The sequence below is a fragment of the Hirundo rustica genome, chromosome 4 (genome assembly GCF_015227805.2).
Source record: "Hirundo rustica isolate bHirRus1 chromosome 4, bHirRus1.pri.v3, whole genome shotgun sequence".
NCBI lineage: Eukaryota > Metazoa > Chordata > Aves > Passeriformes > Hirundinidae > Hirundo > Hirundo rustica.
Genome location: NC_053453.1, coordinates 30,506,513 through 30,530,876, shown reverse-complemented (window position 1 = coordinate 30,530,876; position 24,364 = coordinate 30,506,513). Strand labels below are relative to the sequence as shown.

Genomic DNA, 24,364 nt, shown 5'->3' with positions numbered 1-24,364 from the left:
GCAGCTAATGGTTCTAGGGTAAAACCTTTTCTATGGTACAAGAAAATAAAAATGTTTAAAAAGTGGGAAAAGGTGCGTTTATTTGTAATTCGTGTTTTTGGAAATAGAGTAAAAACTCATCCTCTCTTTACATGGGTCTAGGGTCATTGGTGCAAATATGTGAGTTTATGTTAATTTCCTGAATTGTAGGGGTTTTTTAAATTTACAGTTTTGTAAACAAACTTAAAATCATTTATGTGATTCAGTTTGCTGATTCACTCTGTGTTGTCTAGTTTTATGTAGTTGTTTTTGTTCCTTTTTGCTGGCTCCCTTTTGAGAATCATCAAAAATGAATACTTCCACTGAGACATGGTCATGCAACTATTTAAGGCTTTGGGTCTTAAGAATTTGACAGGGCTGGTCTCACAAAGTTTCCCTTCTAGTGTCATGTGTTGAATGCTGTGCTTGGGCTATCAGAGAGGTACGGAAGTTCTCCATGTAAGTCTCAGGCTTGGGCATTTGCTGAGGCTGGGCTATTGCTGTCACCACAAAAAAATGCTCTCAAAATGATCTACTGAAAATATAGTAATCTTTTCATACTCACTTTAATGCTTTTTTCTTTTCCTAAGTGAGTATCAAAGCTGACTTCTCCTCTTACAATGATTATGCAATTCTCTAGTATTTAATGTATTAAAATATTTTAAAATTAATCTTAAAGCGAAAGAATCTGAAACAATTCCTGTAGCTGTCCTTCCCTAACTTGCCCATACATTTCCACAGACATTGCTTTTTCCTCACTGATTAGAGCAGCCAAGGAGTTCAGTTTTGGGCACAGTGTGGAGGTGATAATTACAGAAAAAATTCTTGTGATGTCAGGGAATTCAAACTACACATCAGTAATTGGTCAGATGAATTTCAAGCAGCTGAACACATCTTTTACATATAGCAAATTTATATGGCATATATCTGAAAAATAGAAGTTATAAATGTCTTCTTAACTTCAGGGCTTTACCATGACCACAGACAGTGCCCTGTCTAAAATGTGTTGTACTTTGTGGCAACGAAGTAAATATTTTTAATTGTGTTAATGAAGGGATACCTTAAGTCTGAGTAGAAACACTGTTTCACATTGATCAGCAAAACTCTGTGTTTCATCTCTCAGTTTAAGCTGTAGTGTCCTCCTTGCTTCTGAATCTGTCTCATCTTCTTCTTGATGGAAGAGTGAGCAGTGAGATGATTTTACTCTGTGATGGGGTTGTAATATGTTTGGTCTTGCTATTCCATCATATATTTTCATTTAATCATCAACAGAGGAGTTGATGATAAAAATGCCTTTTCCTCCTTTTGTGGTTAGATGGCTTTATGTAACTAATTTTACATTCATATCTCTTGAGATACTGCTTATTACAGCCTTAAAGGATGAAACTGCTGGGTTGTAGTTTAAAGATTATTTCCTTTGGCTAGTGCTTTTTATATCCTGAAACAGAGAACTGAAATCAATGGTATATTATGGACAGGCATTTCCTACAGTTAATTCGTATCTCTAGTAACTTATTCAATTTCTACTTCCTTAGCATTTGTTTTCACAGCAGCTGGTGTCTTGTGATTATCTGCTATCAAATGGGCTGTACTGTACAATAGTTTCAATCCTCTTTCAGTATGTAGGAGGAACTTATCGGTGACATTTTCTCTTGTACTGATTTATGCTGCAAGGAGATAAGTTGCCAGAGGTGAATTCCTGATGCATGAATTTTGTTCTCTCATTTGACCATTGTATTAAAATAGAGGTGGAACTGTACGTTCCCTGCTTTTGATGTATGACTGTCAGTATTTCTGGACTGCAGTGTGAAGTGTCCTCTCTGACAGCACAAAATCTGCTGCAAAATTCTTATACTGAGAAAAGCTTTCAGTATTTACCACTTAAGCCAATATTAACCACTTAAGCCAATAATTGCAGAGCAAATGTTAGGTAATATGGGATTAATTTTTAAACATTAAAGCTGTATAAGGCTGCCAAAAGAGGTAGTAGCTTATTTCTTCTTTCTAGAACATCCATGATGTTCTTTTTTGGAAGAGCGGAGGGTTGTAGTGTTCTGTATTTTGGTTTTTTGGTATTAAATCTTGGTTTCTGTTTCTTACTGGTCTGATAATAATTATGAACCCTCTGGAATTTGTTCATGACAGTCAATTGCTTTTGAATTCCTCTAGTGATTTTAAACTTGTCTGGTGTCAGTCTTCTATTCTTTTGATGCAGTTTGCATGTTTCATCAAAGGTGTCAAAAAAAGGTATATTCATTCATTCACTGCTTTTTCAGTGAATGAGAGGATTCTGTGGGACTAAGGATTCTCTGTGTAGGCACTGACAGCTTGACCAGGCTCCTTATCCTGAAAGAAAAAAGTTCCTTGTTTGTGTTGGTTTAGGAGATTTAACGTCTATCCCTGAGTATGGGATTGGATGGAAATATTTGTAAAGCAGCTGTTTTGTGTTACACTCTGTTTAATGCCTTCATGGTGTTAGAAATGACCTGTTTCTTTAAGTGATGACTGTAATAGTTATCATAAAGTTGATTGACACCATGTCATTTCTGCTTGGATTTGAGGTTTTTTTCTTCAGTTTAGTTTATTCTCTGTGACAAAAAAAAAAAAAAAGGCAGTAGGATGTAAGTTCCTGTAGTTCATACACCGTACTATTTAACTTTTGTGAAGTCAAGTGAGGCCAGCCTTTCCAGGGTAAATCATTACTGTGCTAGTTAATCCAGGGTGAACTGTTTGAGAACATCCTACAGAATGCTTATATGCACCTGGAACCTATTGAATTGAGACTAGTGACAGGCCTTCTTGAATAAGAGACAGAAGATTTGTTCCTTCCTATGATGTAGAAAACCCGCACTGAAGTAGCTGAAATGTGAGTTTTGATAGCTTTTTTTTAAAATTCTTCTGATGTTGCTTATGAGGTTTTCTATGAGCAAACAAATAACAAAGAAATCTGTATTGGGGTAGGAAATGCAAACAGTTATGTTGAAACTGCCTTTTTCTTACTAATACATCTACAAGAAAATTGTTCATTGTATTTGCAGTCCTCTTGCTCTCCTTGGAGAAACTTTGTCAAGAAAAGGGAATGAGAGGCATGGTTTATGCCATTTGTTTTTACAGTGTTTGAGTTGAGAAAGTTCTTCCCGTGTTGATTTTTTTAGTGGAAGAGGAAGCCTCAAGCAGGCAAGATTGATATTCCTGGGACTATGTGTTAGTGTGCACAAAATGAAAATAAATATATTGAAAAATGGAGATAGTGAGAGAGATGAGGAATGAGAGCAAGTGCCAAAAGACAAGAACTAGTGTTTCAAAATTATTTCTTAATTTGGAAATTTGATTTCATATCCCCAGCTCAAATAGGAATGACATGGGCAATGCACTGTAATATTAGAGTTGAATTTTTCCAAGACCAAGCCAACACCTTTTGCAAGAATAGCTTTCCATGGAGTGCTTTGAAGAGCTTGATGAGACCTCAGTTCCTGCTTCTGGCTCGTTCTATGCTCCCATAAGTGTTGTGGAAAGGCTAACTGGGCTGGTTGTGGAAAGGCTAACATCACAAGAGCAAGATATTCCAGCCCATCCAATGTTACTGCTGATGACAAGGCAAGTCTTGCCTTGCTCTTGGATCACAGGACTAAACGCAGCAGAAGCTATGTAGACTGCAGTGGGGGTAAAGCAAGATTTTGCCTCCCTGATTTGGTTGACCTCAAATTTTGTGATGTAAGCGAAGAGATCTCTCAGGTGAGAGGCAAGGTCTTGACTTCAAAGGCTTTCAGTCCCACTGAAATCAGATGAGGGGCTGCAAGGAGTTGATAAGAACAGTATCTTACTGATGCATGTTTTTTTCCCCACCTGCTTTATTAGTTTGAATCGGGTACAGATGCTGAGTGGTACAGTGATGGAAAGGATTTGAACAGCCTCACATGTTTGTTTCCTAACCTCCACTTCCACATCAGGGTATTGCAACCTCACTTTCTTAACTGCTACCTTGTGCTATGGCTTCTTTCTGTCTGGGAAGAAGCTGTGCAGTAGTAGATTGTGCACGTGAATGTGTGTGGATGATTCTCTCTGCTGTGCCAGTTATTTCTTGCCTGGCTGTTCTCTCCTGTGAACATCCTGACAAGGATGCATGTCCCAGCACTGGGCTCCATCACCTGAGCACATCATGAATGCACCTTCCTCCTCCATAGTTATCCAATGAAAGGAGCAGTGCTGTGGTGAAACAAAGCTAAGGCTGAGTGTTTTTGTGGTGGAAGAAAATAAATGACAGAGATGTAAATGCTAGAATGATCACTATGTGTCTGGCTGGGGTGCTTCACAGGTATTATCCTCACACAGTTAATTTCTACTCTGCCTGATTTGGAGCAGGAACTTGAATTTGGTTTTTTTTTTTTTTTCCCTGAGACAGGTGCCCTGAGGAATATCATTCTCGGGGTTTTTGGGGTTTTTTTGGGTCTTTTTTTTTTCCACTTGCTGCAGGGGTGATGCAGGTTTGTTGGCAGTGCCTGGCAAGGGCTTGCTAATAAACCAAACAGTGCTCAGGCTGGAGCACTGCCTGCTGTTGTCCATTTTGCATAATTGTTAGCATCTTCCTTGGCATGCTTTTGTCTCCTGCAGTTAGTACCCTTGCAGATGATGTCAGGGCAGTCTGTGAAGCAGCATTGGTCCAGGTCTGTTCCCAGCAGTCAGTGTGGAAAAGCCCACCAGTTTCAGGGAAAAAGTGAGAGATCACCAAGATGAATGTGAGTTGGAGTGGAGCACCAGTTTTATAATATAAATTTGAGAGGATGGTTTTGCTGTCCTGCTGTTTATACCCTCTGTGTTGATATGGGTGATACCGTCTTCTAATTTTTGAGCTCTCTTCCGCTGGGATCTCTGCTTTCATATAGGTAATAATCATGGCATTAAAGATATTTGAGAAAGTCTTCCAGAGAATCTTATATTTGCGTGCTCTCTCTCTCCCCCATTTTAGCAAGCATGTCATCCTAGTACCCACAAGCTTTGCTGCGAGAATGTTTGCTTCTGTCAAAAGACTTGGTTTTAATGAATGGATCAACGTTTTTGAACAAAACATACCATAAGTCAGAAGATTACAGTCTGGCTTTAAAATTGTATTCAGCAAAAGGAAGGGACAGAAATGGAATTGGTGGCTTTCCTGCCCATTGTGCACTTGCACTAAGGGCTACAACTTATCCAGAAAAACGAAGACCAATTCTAATTAATAATTCCCTGATTAAAATGCTAGTCTTCTCTTACCTAGATAGAGCTCTAGATGGAAAAAGACAAAACCAATATGATCAAGTAGTAGTGTAAGTGAGCGATGGGAACTAGAGTCTTACAGGCAAAATCTACTTGACTTTTCATATAATTATAAAATTGTTTAGGTTGAAAAAATTATAATCTATCTGGGGATATTTTGATGCCATGTTGTTCTAGGGGATGCACCAAGCAATAAAAACTCATCGTTAATATTTCAGAACACTTAATTTGGAACCAACACTAAGTGTTCTGAAACACAGAAAAATAAAGCTCATGCTCCTGACCACCCAGTCATGATACCATGGAAAATATCCAATAACGCATTGCTGAATGTGGTAGTGGTGCTGCACGAGTTGCTTTTATATCTTCATAATCTACACCAAGCAGGATTGCTTGTTGCTATTGTTCAATGAATATGGTCTACTGAATAGGATCTTTTTAAAAATGTTTTATGTTATTAAACGTAAAAAATAAAAAGAACTTTGATAGCAAAAATCTTCAGATAAAGATTTTTTTATAAGTAATGGAGATAAGGATTTTAATTTTTTTCCTTAAGTACCTATTGCTCTTTAATTTTGAATTACCTTTTTTTTTCAGTGTAGATCAAAGAGCTATGAAGAAATATTTTAGCATTATACCTAGAAATGTGAGTAAGAAAAATTTTAAAAACTCCACCACCCTGTAATAACTTCATAAGCAGCAGACATGATATTTTGCCTTTATCCTCTGAAATACTTGTCTACATAATTGAAGTTGAAATTATTAGTTGCCTGGAGTAAATATGTGCATTTGTTGTATGAGAAACGATGCCAAATGAACAAGTGAGCCATCAAAGACCTGGCGTTGCCAACACTGCCTGTTAGCTGGAATGGCCATACCTCCCTCTTCTCAAAGACTGCTGCTGTGTGCACTGGGACCATCTGGTGTTTCACCTCCTAATCTCTAATTTTTTGCTGTACGTCCTGACTTTTACTTCCACAGTCTCGCTCGTGCTAGTCTGTCACCTCCCAAAGAGCAGGTCCTGCCTAGGCTGGTGTGACCACATGTCCTTTGCCAGGATTGTCATTAGAGCTCCACAGCTGAGCAGATCTCCTGACTCCCAACACTTACCTAGAAGTTACAATAGATCAGTGCTGAGCAGCAGAGCAAACATCACTGTTTTCTGTCTCAGATTGCTCTGGGGCATTTGAAACAAATTTCTTCCTCTTACAAAGACAGGCTCGTCCTTAGTACATTAAGGATTGCTGTCTGGCAGGTTTCCAAGCAGAGCAGCTGATCTGATGCTGTGGCCTGTGCAGTGATTGTGCACGCACAGAGTGATCTACAGAGATGTAGGAACCCTTTTTTCCAGGTTGGCATTTTCTTCTCTGCATGTTGAACATAGAAAAAACATAAGCACATATCATCTTCTTGTGAAGTTAAATCCAAATTTAACCCAAGGTGGGTGTGGTTTTCTTGGGGGGGGCTAAAATCAAGTGGGCTGGAATTGATTAAACAACTGCAGATATTACAGATGTTAGAAAGACGTGCCGGTTCTGCTGTTGCATTGGGTTTCTTGTGGCTTATTTTTCACTCAAATAGTCATTTGCCTTCTGCAGCATAGAAGACCTTGGAACTGCTGGGAGAAGCATCAGTGATGTTTAAAATGGGATATCTTTGGCTGCTGCTCTCCCTGCAGTGAGTGGGCTGGGCTAGGCTGATGTGGACAGGGAACTGGTGACTCAGCTGATGAGGTTCCCCTGAAGCTTTTCAGTAATGAGATCCTTCGCTAGAAGACTGCAGTACAATGCAGTTACTCTTTCCTTTGAGAGCAAATCCTTCAGGAGTTAAAAGCACCCTCCTTTTTCTCTGAAGTGATAAGCAATCCTGAGTGTACAGAGAAGTACAGAGTGTTTTGTCACCAGACATGAATTTCTAAAATCCAGGTCTGTTTGTTAATGCTTAGCATATTTTCTGAAAGACGCTTCCAAACCTTTGGAAACCACGCACCCGAGTATTCCAGCCTCACAGATGGAACAAGAAGCCTCACTGTGGGCAGACTTTGCATTTTCACCTGTATGTGTTTGTCAGTGCTGAGTTTTGTCCTATCTCCTGAAACTCGTGTGGCTGAGACAGCCATGTAAGTCTAGGCAGTTAAACAAATGTAGAAAGGGGGACTAGCAAGCACAGCAATCGGTAAAAAATGGAGTGGAAATTATTCCATTTCACTTCTATGTTTCAGCATCATGGCATTTGTTGAAGTTGAAAGCAGTATTGCTTTGGCTGTCATTTCACTTGCTTTTCTAATTGTGTTTTGCTGCTGCCTCTACAGATTATTAGTAAACAATAAATAATTCTCGTAATGGCTGTTATTTTCTTTTTCATTTTGATGCATGTTTTCTCATTTCAAAGGTAGTTATATTTGTTAGTTTACCAAATGGAACAACAAAAGATATTGTCTGTGAATGTCGAAACAGTGCGTTGATCACCATTAAAACAAAACCACAAGTGTCCACATTTTCTGTGCAGCTTTTTGTAGGAAAATTTCCTTGCTTATTACAGCATCATCGATTGTCCATGTCCTCTCTCAGCAGTTCTTATTTCATTAAATTTGTACATCAGTGTCTTCTTTTTATTGGCAAATCCATGATTCATCTGCAGAGGTTTTATCTTATGTGCATAAGGGCACCACGAGTGTTTAATACCTTCTGTAGTGACTGTGTCTAACAGTGTAGTTTGCTCCCTGCCTGCCTGCATCTCTGTGTGCTGCCATCAGTTCTGCTATTGACTTGGAATGAAGGAGAGCTCTTAGTTCTACCAGGATGTAATGCTTCAACATATCCATGGCTTTCATTTTCCTCTGCAGCTGGGTGGAGACATTTAAAAGTTGCTGGAGGAGTCAGGATGTCTAATGTTCCCCTTCTCTTTTGGGTTGAGAGTAACCTTATTTTTATCCTTGAAGCTTGAGTTATGAAGGAGGTTATTAAGTTGACTGATGTCCTGCCACTATTGTACAATTTTTCCAGACAAGCCTTCAATTAGTTTCTGCTTTTTGCCGATGCAGAAATTATTTTTGGGCCATGGGGGAGGTAAATTGATTATAAAATTTATATCTGATTCTAGTTAACTGCTTTCTTAATACTGAGGAGGAAGAAGAAATTGTCATTTGCTGTTTTTGCAAAAACCTTGTGTTTTTTATGCTGTTGCTGGGTATGTTCCACTGTGGAACACCCTGAAGGAGGCAGGGATGTGCAGTAAGCCCAGTCTTCTCCTAAGGATAATGATTGTACAAGATAATCGGTCTTTGATTCGGTCTTATTTTTACTCTTCAAAAATCACAATCATTGTCTTTTATATTCCTTAACATAGATGGCCTGTTAAACTAAATGACATCACCCAGGCACGTATGTGCACTCAGGTTACAAGCCACTGTTATGTCTGATTGCAGATGTAGCCACAAAAATAGACAAAAATTAATTGTCCGTTCTCCTAGTTGTTGTGTATCTCACCCCATCCATTATTTTCCTTGCTCTTTAGGTTGCAAATTATTATTAGAGAATCTCCAAGTCTGTTTCTCTTTCCTGTGTAAAAAATAATTTTCTTGGGGAATTTTAAAATGAGAAATGTAGTACTTTAAAAAGACAAATGGTAAGTCAGGCTTTTTCCAAGAAAATGTCCAATATGTGAGACAGCCTGTCTAAGAACTCATTTTGGTTATGGAATGCTTTTTAAATTGAACAGCTGGAATTTCACTATCAAAGCTTGTGTTTGCAGTCTACTAGGTTAACTTAGCACAGCTGCACTGGTGGGATTTTGCTATATATATCTCCATATTTACATATATATGTGCATACATATATAGACGCGTATATATATGTGCGTACACCCAGCCCGCAAATACACATACTAATTTAACAGAGCAAATATATACACATATATAAATGGTTCTGAAGAGTTAGCATTTCTTGATTTTATATGTATTTGGAGAAATTTTATTACAGAAAATGAAAGCATATATAACAGTGTGTATAAAAACAAAGAACTGTTCAGTCTCGGTCTTTACTTCCCTTGGTAATTACTAATGATGTCCCTATTGCAAAACATGGGGTTTTCTTTTGTGTATTCATGCCTTCAGAGTATCTCTATTGTGCTTTCATTATATAAGGCAATTATTTATAATAGTGTAATTCAGATCATGTTATGGAAAATTGTTTTGTAAGAGGAAAACATATTTGGCTTGGAATCTTGTATAGCTACATGAAAGTTTTAACCTGCTGTTATTTGTTGCTGAGGAGAGATGCAGTGGAAATCTGAAAAGAGTCTACTTTTGCTGTTGTATCTGCTTGTTTTTCTTCCTCTTTTAAGTTGTTCTTGCCTGATGAGGAGAAGATGTCTTATGTAAACTGTTTCTGTGCTGATAAGAATGGTTCATGACGTGATGATGCATATCTGGTACAGGTACCTGGAGCTGGAAAGCAGCGGTCATCGAAATGAAATCAGGTTGCATTATCGTTCAGGCAGTCATCGCTCCCACACGGAAGTGTTCCCATACATTTTGGCAGATGATAAATGGCACAGACTTTCCGTAGCAATCAGTGCCTCTCACTTGATTTTACACGTGGACTGCAATAAGTAAGTAGTGTTGTTTTATAAGAAGTCGTCACACTTGGAATATTTGAGTTTTGGGTAAATTACATGGTACCAACTTGGGATTCTATTTCCCCCTTCCTTTTCAGAATTTATGAAAGAGTTGTGGAGAAACCTTTCATGGACTTACCTTTGGGTACAACCTTTTGGCTGGGACAGAGGAATACTGCACATGGTTATTTTAAGGTATGCATTCCCTGAAAGAAAGTGAACTTAAAACGATTAAGGGATTGAATAATCTTTCATATGATGAGAGGCTGAGAGATTTGGATTTGTTCAGCCTTGAGAAGAGAAGGCTCAGGAGGTATTGGGAAGACCTCATGAAGACCTGAATTTGTGAGGGGAATGAAGATGAGGTACCCAATAGACTTTTCTCACTAGTGCCCACTGACAGGCCAGTAAGCCAAGGGGCAAAACCTGAAGCACCTGAAATTCCATCTGAACGTAAGAAAACAATTCAACTGTGAGGTTTGTCAAAGCAAGACAACTTGGAGACATTCAAAAGCTGTTTGGACAGTCCTTGGCAATCTGCTGTGGCTGGTCCTGTTTGAGCAGGGAAGCTGGAGCAGATGATCTCAGGAGGTGCCTCCCAACCTCAATCAATTTGTGCTTCTGTAATCATAACACAGCTCTTGGATTGCTTTGAAATTGCTCTTTGGCCTTTGCTATTGGTGAGCAGCACACTGGCTACTAATTATATCTTAACTAAACACGTAAAATCTGCCTGCAAGCATGGAATCTGTTCTGGCTGAAACCATCCCTTTCCAGACATCATAGCTGAATTTCATGCTGAAATCTCCCTAAGTTCTTAACAACATGCAACTCTGCAGCTTTGTTACAGGCATGTAGTTTCTCAGTATTTTGAAGCTTTATGGAAGGATCCCCATCAGAATTTGTTGTGGTTTAACCCCAGCTGGCATCACGTAGCCACTTGCTCACTTCCATCCCTGATGGGATGGGAGAGAGAATTGGAAGGATAAAAGACAGAAAACTCATGGTTTGAGATAGTTTAATACATAAAGTGAAGCAAAACAAGGGATTCATTCAACACTTTCCATGGGCCAGCAGGTGTTCAGCCATCCCCAGGAAAGCAGGGCTCTCTCACCTGTAATGGTTACTTAGTGTCGGAGTCCAGGGCATTCCTTTGGTTGCCCTGGAGGGTCAGAGACCTGGACAGGGGGGTCTGGGACCCTGGCACAGAGTCGAAGAAGACATTGGCTTTAATCCCAGTCCATGGGAGAGGCTTCCTACGTTGTAAGATGAATTACAGGCCAAAAAAGTGTGAAAGATAGTAGTTTAGCTTATCACGAGGTGAAAAATCATAGTTTTGGGTTCTTTAGTATAGAAATAAATAAGAGCAAAATAAAAGATTTTAGGCGTTGTCTTTCTTCTTTCTTCTTCATTCACTCCATTTTCTACAGTAAAGTAGTTTAAAGAAGTTAGGTCAGAGTAAAGATGACCTGTTTAATATAAGTAGTAAGTGTTAGCAAATAACTATAAAAAAAGAACACGTAACAATTAGTATAAGAAACAGCGACATCCCAGTGCAGAGGGAGTCGTCAGATGCCTGAGCAGCTGCACAGATCTTAGTTAAGCACTGAGAGGATTGTAAGATAAGAAATAATAAACAAAGCACACAACCTTAAAAATCAAAACCTAGACTCCGTCTCTTTCTTGCGTCCAGCTCAAGACTTTGCAAAAAGCAAAATACTCTAAAACCACCTGAATCTCAGGAACAAAACCCGAGAACTTAGGAAGACAAATGTCATCATTCCAAATGCTTATTTCTTCTTGCCCCAGCTTTGAATGCTGTGCATGATGCCCTATGGTCTCGGATATGACCCCTGTGGTCAGCTGGGGTCAGGTATCCTGGCTGTGTCTCTCCCAACTCCTTGTGCACCCCAGACTCCTCACTGGTGGGGTGACAGGAGGAGCAGAAAAGGCCTTGCTGCTGTATAGTTTCTGTAATATCCCTTTGTTATCAGCACTGTTTCTAGCACAAATCCAAAACACAGCCTCATGCCAGCTATTTTTCTGCGAAGAAAATTAACTCTACTCCAGCCAAAACCAGCACAAACTCATGAAGGGCTTGCATTATTGCATTTTTCTTGACTCTAGTTTCTTTAATCTTCAAATCTATTTAAGAGTTATAGATTGTAGAAAAAATTTGCATTTTATTTAAAAGAGTATTTCTAAGTAACTGAAACTGCAGCTGTTTTCAAATTACTTTTTAAAGGTCATATGCAAGCTTTTCTTCAGTGACTAACTAAAAATAACAATGAATTCAAAACCACCAAAATCTCGCCATATAATTATATTTTGACATTTAATCTTATCTCCTTAAAAATTATTCAATATGCCTGTATATCTATTTTTATTTCTGTTTATTCTTCTGTCACCGAATTGGGTCCAGACGAGAAGCTGTTTATTCATAAGTATTGTTTTTATCAGGTAGTTTTTCTGTGTGGGCTTTAATGTTTTACATGGTGAATGAAAAAACATAATTTTGACAGGTAAAAATAATGTATTCTTTTGTTTTCTCTCCACTTACACATAGGGCATAATGCAAGATGTGCAATTACTTGTCATGCCTCAAGGATTTATTTCTCAGTGCCCGGATCTTAATCGCAGTAAGTTTATTAATTCTTATATCATAAAATGAAAGGTGTGCTTTTTACCTTCTTTCTGTCCTACAAGCTTTCTTAAAACCTTGAATTTAGGTGTATTGTGTGTCAACTTTGGCATGATCAAACCTATTCTGAATTAATTTATTAACGCATATTGTATTATTCCAGCATGCCCAACTTGTAATGACTTCCATGGACTTGTGCAGAAAATTATGGAATTGCAAGACATTTTAGCAAAAACATCAGCTAAGGTAACATTTACTAGGACTCTAGTCATAGGAGAAATGAGAACTGTCAGTCTTTATTTGCTGTTTTTTTAGATTATTCATGCTTGTCTGGGGTTGTACACATGGCTTTGTGTAGAACATCCCTGCATGGTATGTTTGCATCTTTATATACCTGTGCCTATTTTATACATACAGAATCTCAGTTCAGAGTGTTTTAATATTTTTATAGAATCATATATTTTATTAGTAAAGGGCATCCAAATCCCCGAGCAAGGACCAAACTATACCTATAAGACTAACAAATCAATAAATGTAGAATGAAATTAGGTAACTGTGCTTGTAGTGCTTATTACAGCAAGACTTACCAAGATTTTTCAAGACCTGAGCTGCCAAAGGCATGTTCAGACAAAATATATGCAAGACAAGGAACTAAGAATCCAAAGCAGGACTTTCTTCTTTCTTTCCTGTAGAATATTACACGAAAAGCATTCATGTCTGTTCATGAAAATAGAGTACTCTGGTTGTAAATGTCAGTTCTTTAGATATCTGCCAGAATGCTGTTACCTAGTTGCTTTAATACACTAATCTTAAAAATGCCTCGGCTGAAGTGCAGAAAAGTTGCTAACTATTGGTTCTGAGCTTTTGTTTCATTTGGCCACTCTGTCTGTAAGTACTTTATGTGGAGCAAGATTCTTGCTTAGTTTGCACACACAAAGATGAGAAGTCAGGAGCAGTATCCATCTTGACCTGTTCATTTTGTTTCATGACATCCCTGATGTCATGATGATAAGAAAGATGAAATGCATTGTATCTTACTTCTCATTTTCCATCTCTGACTGACTGGTGGTTTAATCATGTTGTATTTAACAACAACTGTTCTGTTGTCTCTGACTGTGTATTCCTAAATGTATTCTCTCATCTGTGTATTCGATGATGAGGGGAAGTTTGGATTGTGTTTCTACTAATGTGGAAGCCACTTAAAAATTAAAAACATTTTTGTGACCTGTAAATACAGTTGTCTCAAGCTGAGCAGAGGATGAACAAGTTGGATCAGTGCTACTGTGAAAGGACCTGCACAATGAAAGGCACAACCTACAGAGAGTTTGAATCCTGGACTGATGGCTGTAAGAACTGCACTTGCACGGTATGGCTATGGTTTGATTGGAGAGTCAGGAGCTCCAGTGTTTCCTCTGATTAGTTTTATTGAGGCAAATAGTGAGAACTTCCAGACCTATGCTAAGTACTAATAACAAAGAACTTTAAAATCTGTTCTAAATTGAAGGAATAGTGTTAATAAATATGTTTTCCTACATTTTCAGCTTTACTAGCATGTGTAGCTCCTGTATTTCATGTCACCATATGCAGGTGCTAGTCAATATACTTAGCTATAATGTTATTCCCTTGCACTGATTTGCAAAGAGTTTCTCTGGAATTCTAATTCCTTGCTTTTTGTCACTATAAACGCAGCCTTTTTCTTAGCAAATAATTTGATAGATCTCTTGTGCCTGATTGCCTTTGGTTACATCCCAATAAGTAATAAAAAGTAAAATGTCAGGGTCATAGGCAAGCTTTGTTATATTACAAATGAAAAAGATTTGGTGGATGGAAGATTCCCAAAGGTATCACAGCTACAGATGTGATTGCAAGTATCCTTTCAGGTACCAAACTAGGGTGTCTGTATTGTTGTCCATTCATATAAAACTCTTTCATTCCATTTGAAATCATTAAATGCTTAATCCAAAGGCCATTAGAAGCCAGTGAAAAGGCTGTTGTTGTCTGTACTGCACCTTAGATTGATTTGCTGCTACCTATAATTGGCTAAATGGGTCTCTCTAAGCTTAGTGGTTTTTTGACCTTTATATTTCTGGAGGGATATTAATTTTGCTTTTACTATTTTATGGTATCAAATCTGGCTGATAAATGTTCAGAATTCTTTGAATTTAAGAGTTAAATCCATTACATATTTTTGTCTTGGATTTTTCTCACAGCTATAATATTGCTACCTTTTAGAAATATATTGTCTCTAACATAAAATCACAAGGCAGAGTATTGTTCTCTGCAGTTGTCATTTCACAGTAACCTGTCAGGTTTTTTTCCTGATTGGCAGAATGTTTTGCCTCCAAATAGATTTGCCTCTAAAAAATTTTGATCATTATTGTCTCAAAGAGCACATCATTCATGTTAAAAGATTGTATGTGTGACATTCTGAAGGTATGGCTTCTGTTCTTGTAGTTATTAAAAGACCCACGTTAAACTGTCTTTTTTGGATGTCGTTAGAAAGTTCATTGCATTTAAAAATAGATTTTCAAGTTCTTGTGTTTGAGAACATCTCTGCTATTGCTAAATAAAACTACCAGTTAAGCACCTTTTATTCTCCTAGAATGGTACTGTGCAGTGCGAGGCTTTGATTTGCCCCCTTGCTGACTGCCCACTTAACTCTGCCCTGGCCTACGTGGATGGCAAGTGCTGCAAGGAATGTCAGTGTAAGTTCTACTGTTGTGCCTCTTCCTGATGAATGCTTTGAAATCTTAAATAATGTGAACCTTTCTGTAAATATGTCAGTGAAAGAACTGGTCGTTAAATAGCTGGGTTGAGGAATCCGGGGACTTAGACTTCTCTGAAGTGTTCTGGGAAATTGATAACCAGAAGGCTTTAATATTTCATGTGGGATATTTTGTTTCTTTTCAGTTATGTTATTTTTATTTAGCACAGATATTTATTATCAAAATTTATAAAGAAAAAAAAGTTAGTTATAAAGCTTTTCATTATCTATGTTTTAGACCAAACTGCTAGAAATTCAAGAACAATTGCCTGATGTTTAACCAGTGTTTCCAACACCTTTATCACATGAAGAGTGTAGTACCAACCTAATGTTATTGAGCTTAGAAGTGGAGGTTCAGATTTAGGATTCTTCTTCCTTAGTTAAGAGAAGAGAAAAGAAGAGACCAGCAAAACGCAGACACCTAGAAATGTTATTTCACAAAAGGTCATAAAAGAATTAAAGGAAAAATGGAAAAAAAAGGTGATTTAATATTGTAATTTAGGATTGGATACATAATTAGGTTTCCTAATGTTCTGGTTTTGTTGCAAGTAGGGCTGGAGAAGGGGAATTTAAAGTTAATCACTATCTAGATGGACTGTATTGCAGATTGATTATATATGTGTATTCCATATGTGATAGTTATTTCAGACTATGATAGAATCCATTTTTGAAATTGAACGTGAAATGGACACACTTCTTTACTCTGTAAATGTTGAGATTTTTCTGTGTGGTTTCATCACTGTTCCACTGCTGTATAAAACTTCTTAAAGAGTATAGAGGAATACTCTATAACTCTGTAACTGATTAAAATGACATGTTGTAAGATAAAACTCAGGAAGACGTTTTGTACTCCATTGATCTAGCTCCCACAGGAGTTTATTAATATTTAATTGTGTTAGAAGTTACACAAACCGTCCCTTTTTATGAAAGCTTATTAACTTACTCAAGTAGATTAATTCTAATTAAGAGGAAATAATAATTCAAATACCTTTTTTAACCAGCGACACAGAATTTCCATGCATATTAGATGACTCAGGGTAATTGGGAATTCAGGAATGTGAGATATGTGGCATTCAAGCCTCTATTTGGGGCTGTTTGAATCTCTGACCATGTTGGCAGAATTTGAAAACCTGATCCTCTGAAGTATGTTTTTTTAATGTACTGTGTGTAAATCGAATTTGGAATTCTCTATCCAGGTGCTAATGGGGAAGCACTCACATAATTACTTCTTCCAAAGTTGTGTTTATTGGAAGTCTTGACAAAAGTTAAGAAATGTGAATGAGCATATAGACAGTGACCTTGTCATAGAGAATTGATAGTTCTTTGAATTAAGATGCAGCTCTGGTACAGCACACTGATGTTTACTCTGATATTTCCTGATTGGTATTCTTTAATATTATCAAAGTGTCTTGGCTTTCAGTGTTGCTAATTTGATGCCAGTACCTAATTCAATTTATACCTAACATGTACACATACTACTTCCTTGACAAACAACCAGAAAAATAAATAAATCAGAAAATATAAATAAAAATTGCTTTTGAATTTTTTTTCCTAATTTTATCTAGGTTATTTAAAGTGACTTTTAAAATAAATCACACAATTTTTAAAGTGGTTAAATTCCAGGAACCAAAGGACAGAGTGTGTAAATTGGAGTCTCATTGACAGGGTAGTTAAATTCCAGTGAAAGAGTGGAAGTTAGAGGCAATGGAGGCTGCAAGACTCCCACTTATTCTCCAGGCCAGTTTGGTGGAAATGCTAGTTTCTCTCAGTTCATGTACATGTGCCAGGTGTGTTCCGTCTTGGCGTCTTTGGGTCAGGGTCTGAGCTGATTGAGATCAGTGTGCTTGTTGAACTTGGTTTTTGCTGGAGGGGTTCAAAGCTGAGTTGCTCCATTTGGACATGTTCTGAGAATAACTTAATTGTTTTCAGTGCTCAGAACAACAGCAAAGGATGTAGCTTCTGACTAGATAATATAGAGTGAACACAGATGGCTTATAATTGGGAAAATAGCTAAAACAGGGGGTATTGCTCATGGAGCCGTACCCTTGCTTTTGGAGAAGCAATCATAAGTGCTGAGAAAAAATGATGCCTGATAGACTGTTTTTCAGCTGGATTTAGTATTTGTTTCAAGACAGAACATGTATGGATATTGATGTTTTCTTCCTGGTATTTATGTTACCTCATACCAGATGATGGGTTGTTTCTGCCAGACTGTTTGAGTAGAAGTACCCCGGCACTGACAGCTGCTGGAGCCCCGTGGCTGTGTCTCACTCCCCCAGGGCTGGATGCAATGCTTCCCTTCACACTTATTCCTTTCTTCTGCTGGTGCTAAAAATCAAAAGAGTGAAGATTTAATGACAGCTGGCAGAGAAGAGTTAAGGATACAGCTTAACTCTGGCTCTGTCAGTGACCAACAAACAGGCTTTCTGGGATTTTTTTTCTTTTCTTGGGGTTGGTTTTCTTTTTTTTTTTTCTTTTTTACCCCTCAGTGACTGAGGATGGAGTAATTTTGCATGGCTTTAGGCGTGTAGAATTTGGGAATACAGTCTGAAGGGGCTTCAGTTATACTAATAAATAAAATAGGGCAGGCACAGTCCTGTGGCATTTGTGGCTCACATGGCTAAAGTCTCTTCCCCTTTCCCACCCCCAGCAGATTATCTGCATCCAGATGGTTGACTGGTAATGGCCTCTGATCAGGGCTGTGCCCCCAGCTTGTGCCTGGCAGTGCTTCAGAGCATCTTGGCTGGTACAGTCTGACATGGTGCCATGATGTGTGCTAGCACTCAGACTCCAGGCAGAGTTACTTGCTGTAACCAAGCGTTTTCAAGCCTGCTGTCATTTGCTGTTTCATTTACCAGTTGTGTTTCACTTACTAGTTGTGGACCTCACCAGTTTGGCTCTCTTGATAACCAGCTGCAGAGATTGGCACCTCCAGAAGGCACTTGGTGATGTGAGGGGCTGGAAGGGATGGGATTAGTTGTCTTCTGGAAATGACATCTCCTTCCATGGCTTGTATACAGAGCCCAGGGCATTAGATCAGATACTGAACTTTTTGACAGCTGAAGTTGTGAGGCTAATCTTACATCAGTTGCTGTGATGTGTATCAGGTGTGTAAGACAGGAATGTAAAGTGGATTTTTAAGCCTGATTCTGGCATTAAACTGTTAAGAGGCTTTCCCATGCTGCCAAATCCTAGGAATTAAATTTCAGCCCAGTCCAGCATTTACATTTTGGACAGTGAAGCTTTGTAACAAATGTCCATGACATTTTCAACACTTTGGGCATTTCAGCACAACTGACTCTTTATGTTTTCCTTAGATGTTTAGTTCAGGGACAAACACTTAGTAAGGAATGGTTTAAAATTTTTTTTAAACCTATATTGCTTTGACTTTGGTTCTTTTTGTGAGCTAAAAGAAATAAGTCACAAAACAAACAAAAAACTAAACCCTGACCTTCTCTCCTAGCTCCATACTTTTGTTTCAGGCCATTCAGACAACTTGTACTGTTTTGTCTTGTGTGAAGGTCGCTGCTGGTAGCCTGAGGAATGGCAATGAATGCAAATTATCACTGTGTTTTCTATTAGCTGTAATGGGCTAAAAGAAGCAGCAATCTCCCAGGGCAGATGAATGGCCCAGTGTGTTGAAGATAGGTTTCAGCTGTAGACAATGTAAAATTCAGTCCAGCTACCATAGCATACATCTTAGTTCAATGGGACCTTCCTGTGGAGAATTGTTTAGAGCTGGAAGGCAGAGACTACTTTTTTCTATGCTCAATGCAATTTTAAAGAATTCTGAGAAGGTACGCGCAGAAGATCATCAAATTGTTTTCTCCTCTGCAGAGGCAAATGCTTTGTGTGGTGATAGGCAGTGATACAAATTGTGGAGAGATTAAGCTTCTCTACTGACCCTATAAATATTTCTTTAGACCACAGGTTTGGCTTAAGAAGTACAAGGACGAGTTCATTTATTTTAAGTGAATTGTGGAAGGACTGCCAATGTCTTAGCAGCTGAGAGAGTTGGTGCTTGGTCAGCAGGTTTTATTATGGTAATGTTTTTATTAGGCAGTGTATTAACACCAAAGCATCACCTCCAAAAGCTATATGCATTCTTTTTTAAATGGAACTAGTGTATTTTAAACAAACTAGCTTATTTTTGTTTTTGTAAAACCAGAAGTTATATTTGTGCCAGATTCTGGTGCAGTAATAATTCCCATCACCAAAGACTGATTTCCAGGAAGCAATTGCTCTCTTCTCATCACTTTTCCTCCCAGTGACACTGCTGATATTTATTGACCTAATAACAACCTATTAAAAAATCTATCCCAACAGATTCCAGTAGAGGTTAAAATCTGAGCCATTATGCTCAAATCTGCAAGCTGTGATTTTTCTATATACCTATTTGTTTGTTTCCTGAGACAGGATATTTGATGGGTTTCTGGTGCATTGTAGTCAAATCCACAGTCTAACAAAAGTATTTTAAGTGAGGAGCATAGGGTTGTACTGGATCAGCTCACAGTTCTGATGTTAGCAGGTGTGGAGAGAGAGTGTGTAAAGGAGTTCTATAACTTGGATTTTTGTAATGAAATAATTAAAACACAAATATGAACATTGTAGCTCTTAGTTTGCATGGGTTTCTGATGCAATGATGTGTTGCTATGTTGTAGAAACTTTTAATTTTATGATTAAAATTAAAGGGATTTCCTCTCTTGCTCTTCATAATGCACCCATTTTCCCTCCCAAAGCTAGACAGTCTTCTGCAAACTCCAGCACTTGTAGCCTACTGACACAGAGAAGGAGCTGTGAAAAGTGCATCTGCTTCTTTGCAGCAGCAATTGACCATCAGCAAGAGTGCAAGATTTGTATCTAGAAACTTAAGGAATATTGCTAAAACCTACTCTGAAATTCATACGTAATCCAGGTAGTTTGAAACATTGTAGACTTAAGCCTGTGCTGTTTACCAAGTTCCATAGATTTATAAAATTGCCACTTTTCCCCCTGAGCTTTCATCCTCAGGCCTTAGGTGACTTCCATCAATAGCAAAGTGGGATGCCAGCTCTGCCTTGTTCAGCCAAGTGCTGGAGAAGTTTCTGCATTCAGTGTGGCACAGAGAAGAGGCTGCAGCTTGGAGAAGTGATTAGTCACTGGCTGAACAGGTCATCTTATCCTTGCAGTGAATCAGAAGGGAAATGGATAAGCATCTCCAGCAGGCTGGCTGGAACACAGCACGAGTCTGAGGGCTGTGGGCAGCCAGCAGGCATTACTACTGGAGGAAGAAGAGGCAGTTTTTAGCAGTAAAACAATGATTTCTCATTTATCACAGTTCTTTTAAAAAGGGACACTTTGGAATATAAAGGAGAAGCAACATTCTAGTTAATACAAAAAAAGTTACTTTTTTGATTAAATACTTACATGTGGCTTTTTAAAGAACATAAGTGCAAAGAGAGCATAAATTCTGTTCTTCTGAGGTTTCTTTTTAATGTGAAAATTCAGATAAATTAGCCTGCTTCACAATGGTATTAAAAGATATCTTGAATATAGCAGCACTGGATTGTTTTGTAGAGCTGTGTCACTTACTATAATCTCTTGTAGTCAGCACGCAGATCTTCTGAATGGTATTTAGCAGAATAGTGTCCATTCAGCCTCTACTTACTGGATTTTCCGGGCTGAAATGACACACATCAACCTTATTTTTCAGGCTTTTGAATTACATATACAATACTTTGGAATGACAAATAAAAGGCATTATATATCCACTTGTACTACTGAGATGAATTACATTGTACTTTACCAACTGTTTAAACCATTTTATTATTTCTTGTGACTTCAAAACAAAGTCGGTGTTCATATTCATATATAAATAGGACACAAATAATTTTTCTAATTAAATAATTTTTCAAGAGGAAAAAATGTGTCCTTGAGCTCATGCAGGTCAATAAAATCAGCGGAAATGTTTTAGATTTACAAAGCTGTAATAGAAAAGCATGCTTGATACACCTGTCATTTGTGAATCCAGCATAGCTCCTGCAATGTCAGTCTCGTGAAAGCGCTGAGGTTGGAAGGGGCCTCTGGAGGTCTCCTGGTCCCACCATTCTGCTCAAGCAGGGCCATCTCCAGTAGGCTGCCCAGGACTGTGGCCAGATGGCTTCTGGATATCTACACAGATGGGGACTCTACAACCTGCCTGAGCATCCTGTGCCAGTGCTCAGTCACCCTCACAGTGACGAAGTATTTTCTTCTGATTTGTTCTGATCTGTGTCCATTGCCTCTTGTCCTGTTACTGGGCACCACTGAGAGCAGCCTGTTTTTCTCTCCTTTCTTTCCTTCCATCGGGAGTTTACACACTTTGGGAAGATCTCCCCAGAGACTTCACTTCTCTGGGATTTGTAACATCTCAGGAAGCTGAGATACTCTAAGAAGGTTTTGGGGCCTCTCCTGTGCTGAACTCAGTGCCAGCTGAAGATAAATGAAAGAATCCCCTTGGCTTTGGTAGGCGTGACCAGTCTAACTCTTGACCCAAGGGGCTCAGTCTGTGCTTTATTTTCCATGGCAAAGCTATAGAAATTTTCAGACTACTCTTACACCCCAGCAATATTTGGTTTATCTCTGTTAAATAGCCAGTTACAGAACTGTTAGGGAATTTTTGCTTCTGAGCATGTAGTCTTGGGTGGCCTTTGTTCTTTGTAAGCTGGGCAGTATTCCTCATCAGGAGGAAAACAGGGAGTCTTTTGACTTGCAATTCCCCTCTGAGCAGGAAACCCATTTCTTGTATGTCTTTTGTTCTTCATAAATTAAAATATAGTTTACAGTAGATTGAAGTACAGGGTCCACGATTTGGACTTCTCAAAATATTTTGCTCCTATTTTGTTTCCTTTCCAGTTCCCTATGTCCTTTGAATTTTGTTGTTTCTTGTTAGCAAAGGAGGACTGGGGGATTCGGTGCCTGTGCCTGTCTCAGACTTTTCATGCCTCAGAGCATGGCTTCCTCCTAGGTTAGTGGCCTTTTAGCTATTCTGGACCCAATGCATTATGGAGTTCCACTAGAAGACTCTAGATCTGGAGGCAGTGTATCAGTGTATGAGGAGAACTGCAGTTAATGGTAAAGTCATCTAGTTCTAGTCTTACTGTGTGCCTGAGGAGTGAATACTAAAATAAAGTATGCTTAAGAAAATCCTTATTCATTAAAATAAATTACATTGGATATGTAGCAATCTGCACTAAAGAAGAAATTGGAAACATAATATTGGTAATTTTATTGGTAGAGAATTAAAAATATTTTTTTACATGGAGAATTTTGCTGTAGGCTATGCTCTGCTCTCCTTATAACCTGTTTTGTTGAGGTTTTGTGTGAAAAGAGCTAATCTTTCCCATTCCCTTTTCATTATATTCTTACCAGGGAGTTAATAAAATGTAAAATACCTGCAGTGCATTATTATTTTAGTTTATTTCCAGTGCAAATAAAACATTTACATATGCTTGATATGAATATATTTGCTTTCAGACAGCTGGGAGTGGACAGATTGGCAGTGTTCCAACTTCCAATAAATTGATACCCTAACTTTAGTATTGACGATTTCTCCAGCATTTACTTAGGTAGCTATGAAATACTAATTAAAAAAAAAAAAAATCCAGTTCTATTTATAATTACAAAAATCACCTGGGATATGTATGCCTGTGTGTTGATTTCAATATGTTTGTTCTTAGCTATGATGTGCTTAGGTCAATCTATATGTGCATCATTGGTCCGTGAGATTCTTTTTTGTTTGATTTGTTTTTTGGAGGGTCATGGGGGGGGATATTTGCTTTGTTTTAGGGTTTCTGTGGAGGGAGGTTTTTTTTTTTTTGTTTTTTTTTGTTTTTTTTCTGCCCCATAAACACATTGCCAAATCAGCAGCTTGTAGCTGATGGTCTGGTTTTTGCCTGGACCTTTTATTCTGTAGACCTTGGAAATAAGCAGCAAGCATCAGAAGCAATCATCTTCAATGGGTATGTGGTGTGAAAAAAAGAGAAGTTTGCCTTAGCTGAAAACCCCACAACTATAGGTTTTGGACAAGGTCACATAAATGTGGCAAGCTGGAAGCAGAGAGCACTGTTGGAGTAAAGGCTCTGCAAAACCCAGCCAACCAACCAAATGAGATTCTTGGCTTGTACAATTTTGCAAAGACCAGTTTGCACTTGACATACTCCTGTTCAGAACGGGATTGCCACATTGATGAGGATTGTTAGGATGGAAAGCTGGCATAGGGGAGAAACTGGCAGGAGCTATGGGAGTGTACAAGAAGGCATACATACAGTGCTTATGTCCGTGAAATGGAAAAATGGGAAGGTTGTGAAGGCTTACACTCAATAAATAAATTATTGGAAGAAAACCCACCACAAAACTGTCAATATTGTGGTCTTATTTCCCTGGAAGAGATGGTAAAATATGTATGAAGTTGATTCAGTGAGATTAATAAAAAATGATGTACACTGTTACCCTTTATTTGTCTTTTTGTGAAGATAATGATTCAAACCCATGGCTTTCAGTCTTTTGGACTGCAGAAGCTTGACATTTTTTTCAGTGGAAGCATGTAGGAAACTAAACCATCCACTGCTTGGTTTACTTTTCTTAACTTCTGCTTGCAGATATCTGAGGTGTGATGTATAGACCTCCAGGCTGTTATTGATCACTGTTTCTACATCCATCAGCTCATTAAATATATTCAGCTTCAAATAATGGTCACTTAGTCCCACCCGAGACACAACTTTAAAATGAAAATCTTGGCTGTATCAGACCTTTATCCTGCTTTCCTTATCTGTTGCCTTCAAAAGCATCATTGCAGTCCTCTTTATTTGAAGAGTTTCTGCAATTTGCTTTTGTCACTGTACAGTCACTGGACTGTGTCTGTGGTGTTTCTGTAACTCTGTTCTGCCTCTCTGCCAATATAGAGAATTTTTACTATTTTTGCCTTTTGGGGGGTGTTTATGTTACCAGTTTCTACTAAGAAGAAAACCCAGTTCATTTGTTTGTGAGGGCGATTGACTGTCCCAGGCCTTTTTCTACAGGGTAGCTCAGTCGGTAGAGCATGGGACTCTTAA

General features: G+C 38.3%; 1 protein-coding gene across 1 annotated transcript in view; it reads left to right on the top strand.

The window, feature by feature from the left end:
- The window catches only part of NELL2 (neural EGFL like 2), a 139,846-nt gene that overhangs the window by 21,215 nt on the left and 94,267 nt on the right, over positions 1-24,364 (top strand). Inside the window, exons 4-9 of the mRNA XM_040062577.2 lie at positions 9,709-9,882; positions 9,987-10,083; positions 12,455-12,527; positions 12,693-12,775; positions 13,767-13,895; positions 15,132-15,234. Coding sequence (XP_039918511.1) covers positions 9,709-9,882; positions 9,987-10,083; positions 12,455-12,527; positions 12,693-12,775; positions 13,767-13,895; positions 15,132-15,234 — 659 coding nt within the window. The remainder of the gene's footprint in view (positions 1-9,708; positions 9,883-9,986; positions 10,084-12,454; positions 12,528-12,692; positions 12,776-13,766; positions 13,896-15,131; positions 15,235-24,364) is intronic.